The following is a 12491-nucleotide window of genomic DNA, read 5'->3' as shown; positions in this document are numbered from 1 at the left end:
CGTCGGCAGCCCCAGTCCTGGAGCCCCAGTGACGTTTCTGGTTTTAGTTCCATCAGAGTCCGATTCCCAGAGCGTGATGGATTATTAAGAGCAGGAGTGAACATTCTGAGCCTGAATGTGAAGCACTGAGTACCTCCAGCACATGGGTCACCTGTGTTGATTAAGCCTAATAATTAATCCAATTATGTGGTTATGGGTTTGGATGGAAAACCTCTGACAGTCAAGGAACACGGTTGCCTACCCTTATTCTAAACAAATACGAATCATTGCAAAGCACACATTCATTCAGTTACTGCATCAACTCTAGTTAGGAAATTGTGCTGTGTATAGAGAAGCGACAAGAACGTTTGGAACAGCTTTTGTGTTTGTGTGGACAGGATAAAACTAATAAGACATTATTATTATTATGAGAATATTGTTTGGAATGCATAATGAGGCAGATATTGATGCATAAATGTTAGTAACGGGCAAAGTCGAGGTCCGCAACCTGGCGTGTGAAATTTCCCGGATGCATCCGGACTTCACGTTCCATCCTAACTCAAAGGATTTGTGGGCCATCGTCTACATGACATTGTGTTTGTGAACATGACTGAATTATTGGATAATTATTGGGGTGGCAGGGCAGTAGAGAGGTGAGCAACCAGCTTAAAAATAAAGGGTTCATGGGTTCAAGGCTCAGGTGGGGCAAAGCTGTTGTACCCTTGAGCAAGGCACTTAGTGTGTATACTATATAACCAAAAGTATTGGGACACCCCTTGGTCTGGGGCTGTTTTTCGTGGTTTTGGCTAGGCCCCTTAGTTCCAGTGAAGGCAAATCTTAATGCAAAAGCATACGATCACATTCTAGACGATTCTGTGCTTCCCCAACAGTTTGGGGAAGGCCATTTCCTGTTTGAGCACACACCCCCGGACACACAGCAAGGTCCATATTGAAATGGTTTTGGCGAGAATGGTGTAGAAGAACTTTTTTGGTCTGCACAGAGCCCTGAACCTCAACCCCGTCCAGCACATTTGGGATCAATTGGAAAGGCAACTGCGAGCCAGGCCTAATCGCCCAATCAGTGCCCAACCTCACTAATGCTCTTCTGGCTGAGTGGAAGCAAATCCCTATAGCAATGCTCCAGCATATAGTTTAAAGCCTTCCCTAAGGAGTGGGGGTTATTATAGCAGCAAAGGGTGGACCAACTCCATATTAATGCCCATAATTTTGGATGAGATATTGGATGTCAGGTGTCCACATACGGCAATGCAGTGCATTAGGTAAATGTGTAAGTAGCATAAGTTGCTCTGACTGAGGGCAGCTAAGCAAGTGGTCATAAATCGCATGACATCTCAGTGTTTATCGGAGCCTGTCAACCAAAACCTTTTTAGATATACAATCCACTTACACAGCTGGATAGTTGCTGAAGCTATTCAGGCAAATTAACCAGCTCGAGGGTACAACTGAATCTCACCCACAACCTCTGAGCAACAAGCCCAGTTCCCTAACCATTGTACTGCACTGCCATTCCCAAGCTAGTTCATTGTTAAGTGCTCCATATTCCAGTGTGAGCATAAGACCATGAATAAAGTTCAGATGTGGCTTGACATCACATGGATGTTTTTAGATCTGATGATTGCAGCGATGTTGCTACTGATGATGAATATCAGGCCGTGGTTGAGGCCATGAGGTCCATAATGCACAGGAGGAATACATATGGAGAAGAAGGCATCACTGCATGGAGACAAACAGAAAATATTTCAGCTGTGACCTTTGCGATCCAATCCCTCTGACCCCGCCCCATCTAGAAAAGGTCAATAAAAGGTCAGGATTCCTCTCAGAAACTTACAGTGTGCAGATTGTATTACTCTGGTTGCGGTTAGTTATCTCAGGCAATGCCATTCCCAACGTGACAAGACCTGATGTGTGCTCAACTACGTGACCAGCACCTGTTTGCGTCCAAACTCCTATTTAACGTTTAAAGAAAGCAGGTGGCCTACCTTAAATATATATATATTTTTTCCTTTTTTTAAATAAGGTATCAGGTATCCAGACAGCAAGTCTGGATGGATACAGTAAGCACTATTTTAATGGGTGCATTGAGACTCTTTGTTACAGTGCGTGAGAAACCACCCCCCCCCCCACTCCTGCCCCTCCCCATCCCCCTCCTGCTCCCTGCCCCTCCCCCTCACCCCTGGGGTTATATAAATTTTGAAGTTTAAAAAAAAAAATCTTTTAAATATGAAAACGTAGTATGATATACATACTGTGCATTCCACTTTGGTCTATATGTACATTAGCTTACATAATCACCTTCAAACAGATATTGCAATTGTAGTACATATCTGTGCACAACCTACATCTTCCGTTTTAAGTTTTAACCTACTTTTCCAGTTATCTGAGAGATTAAATGATTTGAATGGATATTTTCTGGAAAATAACATGACCCTTTTCCACAGTCCAGAGGCAGACAATAGAGCCAATCTGCATAGTAAAATGTTCAGTGTTAAATCACCTCTGAAATGGAGCATTTCACCCCTATAGACTCTGGTAGGGTTGCATTAGCATTAAACAAGTTGCTGTGTCTGAGAAAACACAAACCACAGTCATGGCCTGTTCCTTTCTTCCTCTGCCACTTTTCTTTCTGAAAACAAACCGTATTTCTGATTTTTACTTTCTGGTTGCATCCATTTTTTTATATAATCTGCCATTTTCTGTTCTTTCACCGACCACCATTTCGTTCCCATCCCAAAACCTTCCCTCTCTTTCGTCTCAGTCCTAATCTCTTTATTTTTCTCTTCTTTCTCCATGTGCCTTTTTCCTCTTCCCCACTCTGTCATCCGTTCAGGCCTCCTCTTTCTCCACGTTTCTCTCCCTCTCTCCGCTTGACTCTTAACCTTTTAGTTTCGCGCTGGACGCTTGTCCCCCCCTGTAGTTTTTTGGGAATGTCGCCACCCTTCTCCGATTGCCGCCCCGTGCTAAGATTAGCCGGAACACCGAAATGTGAAGGGTCATGGCGAGCGTATAAATGCCGGCCTCCCTGGACCGGGGGGGTGTCGCGGATCTTTCTCCGGATCTTCACCTCTCTCTCTCTCTCGGACTCTACTGTCACACGAGTCAGTTCTCCCCTCCTTTCCTGTCCTCACTAAAGGTAAGCAGCATCCAGTTCGTTCCGTCCCGGCATGAGACTCTAGGGGATTTGGCTTTGGGTGGTAATGGCGAGGCCACTCCCTGTAGACAACAGCAGCACAGTGACTGTTTCCTTTTCGCAAGGCTACTGGTGCAACATTCTTTCAATGGTTTCAAGGTCAGATAAACAGACAGCAATTTCATTCAGGCTCAGTTTTCCAGTACAGAGTGTTCTTACGTTGCATCAGTCCCTCACGGCCAACGCTTGCCCCACAACCACGCCCATTACACTCAACACTTATCAGAGCTTAAAATTTGAACTGAATCGATGCATGTGGAAATACTGCAAAAACAGCTGAACCAGCACGGCACGACTGATTTATAAAACTGAACGATGTACTGCAAAGCGTCCTCGCAGCTGAAGCAGAGCGGCAGAGAGAGACAGAGGAGGCGTACGCTGCAGAAACTGGGTGTGAGCAGAGCGGGGTGCTCGGGGAACAGAAGGGCTGGTGCAGTCAGTCGTGCTGCTTGGCATGTTCACGTGGTCCCTCCCTCTGCTGAACGTGGACAACCACAGGTCCACTGCAAAAGAGAGGGTAGCCTAATGTGCCTATACTTAGACTGACCTTTTGATGTGGAGAAAAGGGGATAACGGGTAGCGGAATGGGGGGGTGGGGGGGGGGGGGCGTGGTGGGGGGGGGGGTCATGGGTGCTGAAGAGTTTCAGCTTCTCTAGTTCTGGGGCCCAGTGAGGGATGGTAAGGAAAACCAAAAAAAAAAAAATCATGGAGCAGGAACATGAGACATCGAGAGTTATAAATACTAAATGGCAAAGGAAAACATATCTGCTGCTTAAGATAATTCCACCAGCACCAGCCCTGCAAACACTGAACTTCATTATCCCAAGGCGGCTGTTTCACTATAAATAGAAGTCCTCTGCAGCAACAGGCGCGCCGATGACTCGATGACATAATGTTACAGACAGTGCAGAGGTCAGTGACTGCAACCAGTGCTGCAGCGTTCCCCAGTATCTTTACGTGTCTCCACCCGAAAGCGATAAAAGAACGATAAAGAGATACGCAACGCGTAAATTAAGAGGAAACGTGCCATTCCGGCGATAGAGTAAAAGCACAATATGAATATATTACATAAAGATTTAATTCAATAAAACCGAGAAAGGATCATAAAGGATGATAAAGAAAAATAACTGTTCAACGACCGACAGCTCGTAACTGCCTATTGCCGAACCTTGAATGATGCGCCTAGTAACTGTGCATAAGACCGTAATGTTGGTATTAGGCGCGCAACAATCATTATGATGACATCCTAAAAGTGATGCTTTCAAACAAGACTGCAACACCCTCATACTGCCGTTTGCTGCTGCAAAAGGCACACGGGATGTGCGAACTGTCACGTATTGCGAATTCTTTTTCCCCGTTACTCAATGGGTACTCCCCGTTCCCTGTGTCGGTCTCAAGAACACGCCTTCGAATACAGATGCCCAGCCCCCCTTCTTTTAATTTCCATTTTGTAATACACGTCAATCATCAGAAAATTCGCCATTCAGTTGGATAAACCCTACCCACTGTGCTTTAGGAGACCAATCTCGTCTGTCCACCGAACTCAAGCACCTGCCCCCTTTTCTGTCCAGTAGTCATTTACAGAAACGCGAATTCCACCCACACTATCAGCTCTTATAAAACTCCATCTTACGCTTTCTCGTCTTCCACTTGAGGTACGGTTGGACTTCTCTACGCAGACGAATTGACTGGTGAGTTGTTTATTATAAGCCGCGTTTACTTGCAGCGCAACCGTTTCCGATTAACGTAACAATACTTTTCATTTTAAAATGCTCCCTGGAAATCCAATCTTTTTCCGGGTTTGAACTAGTGGTTTTGTAGCGTCGTGATTCCGGCAACTCCCAGAACAGCAAGAGACAAGGTCAAATAGATGCAGCGTCAAGGACGAATGCAAATCCTATCTACCCGGATGAATGCTGAAACCAATTTAATAACACACGCACATTGTTTGAATAACCACATGCGTTGTGTTCTTAAAGTATCGTTAATATCCGCGATGAAGCTGGTGGCAGAATATACCCACCCGTAAATGTCATTATATACGCTCAGGAACTCCCATCACGTCCTATAGGAGTAAATTCCTGAGCGGAAGCGCTGATCTCGCGCTGCTTTAGGCGACGCAGTGGCAGTATTAAAATTTCATGCTTGGAGCTCAATGCTTACAGCTATCAGTTTCACCATGGCATCCGCCTTGAAGGTCATTGTAGCTGGTCCAGCCGGTCTCATGTCCTTTGTGTTGACAGCCCAGTAATTAATAGCTATACTGTTAATGTAAAATAATTAATTTGATCATTACATTTAGAAATTCCGTCGGCTGTGTGAGCTATCCTCGACAATCTGCAGTCTGTTCTATCATTAATTTAGTTCTCTTTGGAATCTAAAAGCACTGTTCATTCGATATGTTTTTATTTTTTTCTGTTAAGATTTTGTGTTTTGACCAGCAGCTTGTCTCTCTGTGTCATGTGGGCCACAGTGCAGCGCTGGCCCAGTCGCTGTGCGCTACGTGCGTAAGCGAGACTTAACTCGTACCGCTGGCTTCTCTTCCCTTTCCTTCAGAGCCAGAATGCCACACGCTTACCCTTTCTTGACTCCTGAGCAGAAGAAGGAGCTCAGTGACATTGCTCAGAGGATTGTTGCTCCCGGCAAGGGCATCCTCGCTGCGGACGAGTCCACAGGTGAATACGCTAACAGCACGGGCATATAGAACACTGACAAATCAATATTAGCTCCTCGGGTAATGGAGATTGTGTTACCCTAGAGATTACAACTTTAGATTTTTGTAGAGGTAATAAATATATATATATCATTTCGCTGATTAAAATGATAAGTAGACTGTTTAACGGGTTAGTGGAAAGATAAACTGTTTTACTGAGAAATCCGAAAACATAAACGGAAATAAAGCATCAAAATGGCACGTAACAAAAGCGTGTCTGTGTGTTGAGCTGACTGGAAACCCGTCTGACCCCGCCTCCTTTCACTCCAGGCAGCGTTGCTAAGCGCTTCCAGAGCATCAATGCGGAGAACACCGAGGAGAACAGGAGGCTGTACAGGCAGCTGCTGTTCACCGCCGACGACCGCGTCAAGCCCTGCATCGGAGGCGTGATCTTCTTCCACGAGACCCTCTACCAGAAGGCCGACGATGGCAAGCTCTTCCCCCAGCTGATCAAGGAGAAAGGCATGGTGGTCGGCATCAAGGTCGATAAGGGTGTTGTCCCCCTGGCCGGCACCAACGGCGAGACCACCACCCAGGGTGAGACTCCTTCCCCTGCCCACACAGACAAATAAAAGCATCAAATACATATCTATAATGCTTCCTGTTTAGAATATAGAATGTAAAACCACTGCAGATTACTGAGAATTTTCTACAAAGCATATTGCTAACCAGGGCATACAAGAATAGTGGAAAAATAGGAATTTTAAAATACATTTTTGGTAAAAGTGTATGCACAGGAATTTTACTGGAATCTAAAGGGTTAAAGTATTTCAACTGATGTTCTGACTGAGTCATGAATCCCTGGACCCTCCCACTTCACTTCCTGCCATGTATTGCGTCTTCCTGACTCTCTCTCTCTCTTCTCCCATGTTTCTCTCTCTCTCTGTCTCTCTCTCTCTCGCTTTCTCCACCTTGTCTCTCTCTTTCTCTTTCTTTCTCTCTCTCTCTCTCTCTCTCTCTCTCTTGCTTTCTCCACTTTGTCTCTCTCTCTCTCTCTCTCTCTTTCCCCTCCTTTCTCTCTCAGGTCTTGACGGACTGTACGAGCGCTGTGCTCAGTACAAGAAGGATGGCGCCGACTTTGCCAAGTGGCGCTGCGTGCTGAAGATCACCCCCACCACCCCCTCCCGCCTGGCCATCATTGAGAACGCCAACGTCCTGGCCAGATATGCCAGCATCTGCCAGATGGTAAGGTCCTGAGGAGGAAGATGAGGAGGTCTTGGTGGGGTTTGTGAGGCTGTGCCGTAGTGTCCAGTTCGACCAGTAAAACACACAGACCAGTAAAACACACAGACCCTTTATCTCATCAACACGTTTGATTCTGGTCTTTTCTGGGGGCGCCTCTTTCACAGCAGCTCCCAGCTCTTCAGGCGAATTCCATCGATTGCATTTTCGGCTTGAGTTTAAGCGTGCAGCTGGCAGCTGGCATGTCTGAATGTGGGCCATAGAAACGTCCCTCAAGCCTTAATCCGCCGATGGATTCCAGTCACGCGAGACCAAAGCTGGCCAGTTGGCATCGCGGGTTCCGTTCCGGTGATTTAATCTTGAATCCGGCCTACCTCCCTCGCCCCCCTCTCCCTCCCCCCCCCCCCCCCCCCAGCATGGCATCGTGCCCATCGTGGAGCCCGAGATTCTGCCTGACGGCGACCACGACCTGAAGCGCTGCCAGTACGTGACCGAGAAGGTCCTGGCCGCCGTCTACAAGGCCCTGTCCGACCACCACGTCTACCTGGAGGGGACCCTGCTCAAGCCCAACATGGTCACCGCCGGACACTCCTGCTCCCACAAGTACACTCCCCAGGAGGTCGCCATGGCTACTGTTACCGCCCTGCGTCGTACAGTGCCCCCTGCAGTTCCCGGTGAGAAGTGCACGTCAGCGCACACTCCTGTGGTTAATTCACTCTTTTCATAGAAAATACTTCCTGACAACAGCACGGATTTTTCCTTTAACTAATTTATATTCACTGGAAAATATTCAGTAGTTTGCTTTGTTTATCTCTTTTATGAGTTGAACTTCACTCAAATCCTTCTGTTATATTTCAGTTATTTAATCATCACGTAGCAAACACTCTTATCAACAGCGACACAGAAAACATCAGTGTAACACTCAGGATTGCTTAAGTGCAATATCACCACAAAGACAAAGAAGGCCTGTTTTTAAGCAATAAGTATAACGTTAGCCAAATAAAAAAATGATTACTATCATAATAAAAAGTAAATTCTACTATACAGATAATCTTTACACAGGCATACCTATAACATTCCTATCCCCAAAGGAAATTCGAAAAGAAAGAGGCTTAGTTCTTTGTGCTATATCAGATCTATAAGCATGCTCTGAAAATGGGTGCAGAATTTGGGGGGGGGCGTGTCAGAAGGCTCACTCTTCGGCTCTTTCACTCCCCCAGGAGTCACCTTCCTGTCTGGTGGCCAGAGTGAGGAGGAGGCCTCCATCCACCTGAACGCCATCAACCAGTGTCCTCTGCACAGGCCATGGGCCCTCACCTTCTCCTACGGCCGCGCCCTGCAGGCATCTGCCCTCAAGGCCTGGGGAGGCAAGAAGGAGAACGGCAAGGCCTGCCAGGAGGAGTACATCAAGAGAGCCCTGGTACGTAGCCTAGCCTACCGTAGCCTATCCTAGCGTAGCTGCTCGGGCATAGCACAGTCAGACAAGGCCTGCCAGGAGGAGTACATCAAGAGAGCCCTGGTACGTATCCTAGCCTAGCCTAGCATAGCGTAGCCGCTCAGGTGTAGCACAGTCAAGCAAGGCCTGCCAGGAGGAGTGAATGAATAAATGAATGATCTTTATTACAACAAGAGAGCATCAAGAGAGCCCTGTTACGTAGCCTAGCCTACCGTAGTCTATCCTAGCAAAGCCGCCCTGGTGTAGTGCAGTCAGGGGCTTGTTCTCTGTGCTAACCCCTCCCGTCTGTCTCTCTCCTGCCGCAGAACAACAGCCAGGCTGCCCTGGGCAAATACGTGTCCGCCGGGGACAAGGGCGCCGCCGCCGGGGAGTCCCTCTTCGTGGCCAACCACGCCTATTAGACGCCGACGCTTTTCTGCGCACCGCCCCCCCTCACCCCCCACACCCCAAGGAAGTGGAACCGCCAGGGCTCCCGTAACGTTCACTCTGCTAAGACTCCTCCCACCTCCCATTCTGTACTAGTGATGCCATTTCGATGTCTAGCGAGGGAGAGAGAAGCACGTCCCACAAACATGGCCGTTTGCTTTCCGACTCTGGTGCGGGAGATGGAAGATCCAGAAATCATCCGCCCCCATTCCTGTCTCTGCTCCACCCCCCCCCCTGTCTCCAAGCACCTCTAAGGTGTGAGGATTCCATTTCCTTTGTGATGTAATTACATGATTCCACACATGAGCCTTTTCTTGCCTCTAACAGCTAAGGCAAGAAGATATTGAGCATATTGTAAACACTGGAAATAGAGAAATAAATTATCTTATCCACCATTGCTTGCTTTGTGACATCATTTTGTGTCAGTCACAGTTCATGTTGTCCATGTTACAATTAATAAGGGAAAGGGAAATGACAGTATATTTTACTTTAAAATGGAAGTGCTGCCCGCACACAAAAAATAACACACTGGGGTCCAGCAAATATTAATTATGTACTTGTGTAAGTACAAAAAAAAAAAGGAAAAAGCAAATGTTTCAACATTAGGCTATCGTCAGAACCACAGCAACTTTAGTGTCATTTGTTTGGGAGTGTGTGGATCTTATTGTACAGTTACCTCCTGGCTCCACACACCTGCAATAAGCACTTTTACCTTTCACCTTTTCCCTGCAATTATATTGTGCTTTGAAACACAAAATAATTATAAAAGGAATGGGCTAATGTTAGCCGTGAAACATTTATCGAATGAATGGGAGCTGGAATTACATGGAACTGACCTTCCGCCAAGGTCCAAGAAGACTATCATTTATGGCATTTATGGGGGGGGGGGAGTAGGGGGGTTACAACCCCCAATATTACAAAACAGATGAAATAACCCCCTAATAATAATAATAGCATGATGATTAGAAAAATGATTTCATATAATAAAAGTGGGGATTTCACGCTGTGATTGGGTGATACTGATCAGTACTCTGAAGTATTTTGGAATTCATCGGAATTTATAATTTCACAGCTGTTCTTTTCAAAAATATCTCCCAGGATGGAGATATTTCTGAATATCCCCCCCCCCCCCCCAAACCGTTTCAGTTCTCAAGGCCAATGCGTTTAAACCCCCCAAAATTAAAACTAAACTTACACCCTTGCCCTCTACAAGTAGAAGGGGAATGCTTAACATTATGAAAATGCTTTCATAATATGCACATCTATTTGTCAGCTGTGGAATGGAACTTCAGTACAACCGGTAATAAATATATCTGACTGTATGTTGGAACTTCAGTAAAGCGTGTAACTGATATATCTGACTGTATGTTGGGACTTCAGTAAAGCATGTAACTGATATATATGACTATATGTTGGGACTTAAGTAAAGCATGTAACTGATATATCTGACTGTATATTGGAACTTCAGTAAAGCATGTAACTGATATATCTGACTGTGGCAGGCTTCGGTCCTTGGTAGAGGTTCAGGGCAATTAAAGGACCACGTCCACTGGTTAAGTAGGGACACGCACCTGGAGTGCATTACCAATTAGTCCAGGCGTTTAAAGTGTGCTCTCTTCCCAGTAGGCAGCTGTGACCGGGGAAGCCCCAAACCAAGAGAGCTGCACCGACCGCAATGAGCGGAAAAGCTGCTGTTCAGCCTTATTCTGACAACAGCAGCAATACGGAGTCCTTCTGCAGGGGTCATACAGCCCAGCGTGACAACCATGCCAAAATCAAAGAGGGACAGGAAGATGTATATAAGAAAAACAACTGAAAAGGGATTGGAAGTGAAACAGAACTTACTAAGAGTCACGGAAATGTGTGGATGTGTACAGATACGTCTTCATTCTCACCGTTGCCAGCATGAGGAACAACAAACTAAAAGACATCTGGATGGCATGGCAACACCGTAGATTTTTTTTGGTGAAAAAAAGTCATGATGATCGCTCTGGGAAAGGGGCCAACAGACGAGTACAAGGACAATTTACACAAGATCAGCAAGTGCCTGAAAGGTGAAGTGGGGGTCCTGTTCTCTAATAAAACCAAGGAAGAGGTGCTAGATTTTTTCAGTAACTTCGAGGAGATGGTTTTTGCTCGGGCAGGAAACAAGGCACCCATGGCCATAATTCTGGATTAAGGGCCCCTCACTCAGTTCCCCCACTCTATGGAGCCTCCATTGAGGCACCTGGCACTGCCCACAGCCCTCAAGAAAGGCCTGGTGAAATTGCTGAAGGATCATGTGGTGTGTAAAGATGGGGATGCACAGATACCAGAGCAGGCACGGATCTTGAAACTCTTCAGTGTTGAGATGGTGATGAAGACTTCGAGAAACTGCAGGGGGAGGAAGAGGATGAAGAGGCCATGCAGGGTGAAGATGTTCATTTATTTCCTTTTGTGTTTGTGTGGGTGAATTCTCTCTCTCTCTCTCTCTCTCCATGTGGCAACCAATGGTGTTTCCCGGAACTGCCGCATCACCCTCCCAGGGGTGTCACGCTGGCGTGTGACAAGGAATATCTGACTGTATGTTGGAAGGTTCCTCCTAGGCAAACTGAAAATGTAGAGGTCTGTAGTGCACAACCGACCCTCTGTCTGTGTTTGTGCTAGAGTACAGACATTATGCACTAAAACACAGTTTCTGAATCTACCGTTAGTCCATTTCTCTATGGTAGGGGTGACCAATCTTATCCGAAAATGGCCGGTGTGGGTGCAGTTTTTTGTTTTAGCCCAGCGCTAAGACACCTGATTCTACTCACTGAGGTCTTGATTGAAGACTGTGATTCATTAATTAGTAGAATCAGGTGTCATCGTGCTTGGCTAAAACAAAAACATGCACCAGCCCTTTTCGGATTGGATTGGACACCCCTGTTCCACAGACAGTACAAGCTGTAAACTTTTTCACTCTAACATAAAAAAAATATGTAAACTGTTCATTTGTATGATGTGGAGTTTATTCTGCTTTGCAGTGTGCCAGGTAGATCCTATTTTTATGAGCGTGTTGTAATTATCAGTCCCTGCAATTGTGTTGCTCAATTATGTTTCGCTTTGTTGTCTTTGATATGTGCTTCATAAAAGGCTGTAGATCTCCCCGTCTTTCTTCCTCTTGCGGGTACAATGTGGTGTTGCCTTCCTGTGTGTGTGCGTGTATGCTCGCACGTGTGTGTGAGCGTGTGTGCGTGTGTGTTTTCTCAAGTTGGATAACCAATTTGATTAATTTATCAAGTTCATCAATTATCCCCCATGTTTAAATAATCTTAATTTAAGCTCTGTTCTGCATTAAAAGAAAGCTGTAACAAGTAAAGTAATTCAAGGTATTACAACAAACCACAGTGACTATGTCTACTTTACATATAATTTACCCTCTCTGAGAAATTCATCTTCTGGATGAATAAAGACCAACAATTGTCAGTACAGTTACAGCAGCATGTCTAATTTTAGCTTCAAAGCAGACAAATGGCAGATCTGAAACAGATCAGCCCATAGCCTTG

At 46.0% G+C, this 12491-nt stretch overlaps 1 protein-coding gene and 1 pseudogene across 3 annotated transcripts; both read left to right on the top strand.

The window, feature by feature from the left end:
• Window positions 1-2975: 2975 nt before the first annotated feature.
• aldoaa (aldolase a, fructose-bisphosphate, a) lies at window positions 2976-9359 on the top strand. Of its 3 annotated transcripts, none has more exons than XM_064316180.1 (7): window positions 2976-3130; window positions 5744-5862; window positions 6171-6437; window positions 6925-7085; window positions 7498-7756; window positions 8303-8502; window positions 8844-9359. In XM_064316180.1, exons 2-7 carry the CDS (start codon window positions 5751-5753, stop codon window positions 8937-8939), a joined length of 1095 nt encoding a protein of 364 aa, XP_064172250.1. In that variant the 5' UTR covers window positions 2976-3130; window positions 5744-5750; the 3' UTR covers window positions 8940-9359. The 3 variants fall into 3 exon arrangements, 2 of the variants coding, with proteins under 2 accessions (XP_064172250.1, XP_064172249.1); XR_010326871.1 differs by lacking the exon at window positions 2976-3130 and adding an exon at window positions 4724-4878 and having other exon boundaries at window positions 8303-8601; XM_064316179.1 differs by lacking the exon at window positions 2976-3130 and adding an exon at window positions 4724-4878.
• A 130-nt stretch (window positions 9360-9489) lies between these two features.
• LOC135244017 (mRNA turnover protein 4 homolog) lies at window positions 9490-12090 on the top strand (annotated as a pseudogene).
• Window positions 12091-12491: the final 401 nt, after the last annotated feature.

Source organism: Anguilla rostrata, chromosome 17 (assembly GCF_018555375.3).
Source record: "Anguilla rostrata isolate EN2019 chromosome 17, ASM1855537v3, whole genome shotgun sequence".
Classification (NCBI taxonomy): domain Eukaryota; kingdom Metazoa; phylum Chordata; class Actinopteri; order Anguilliformes; family Anguillidae; genus Anguilla; species Anguilla rostrata.
This window is presented reverse-complemented; position numbering and strand designations above follow the sequence as displayed.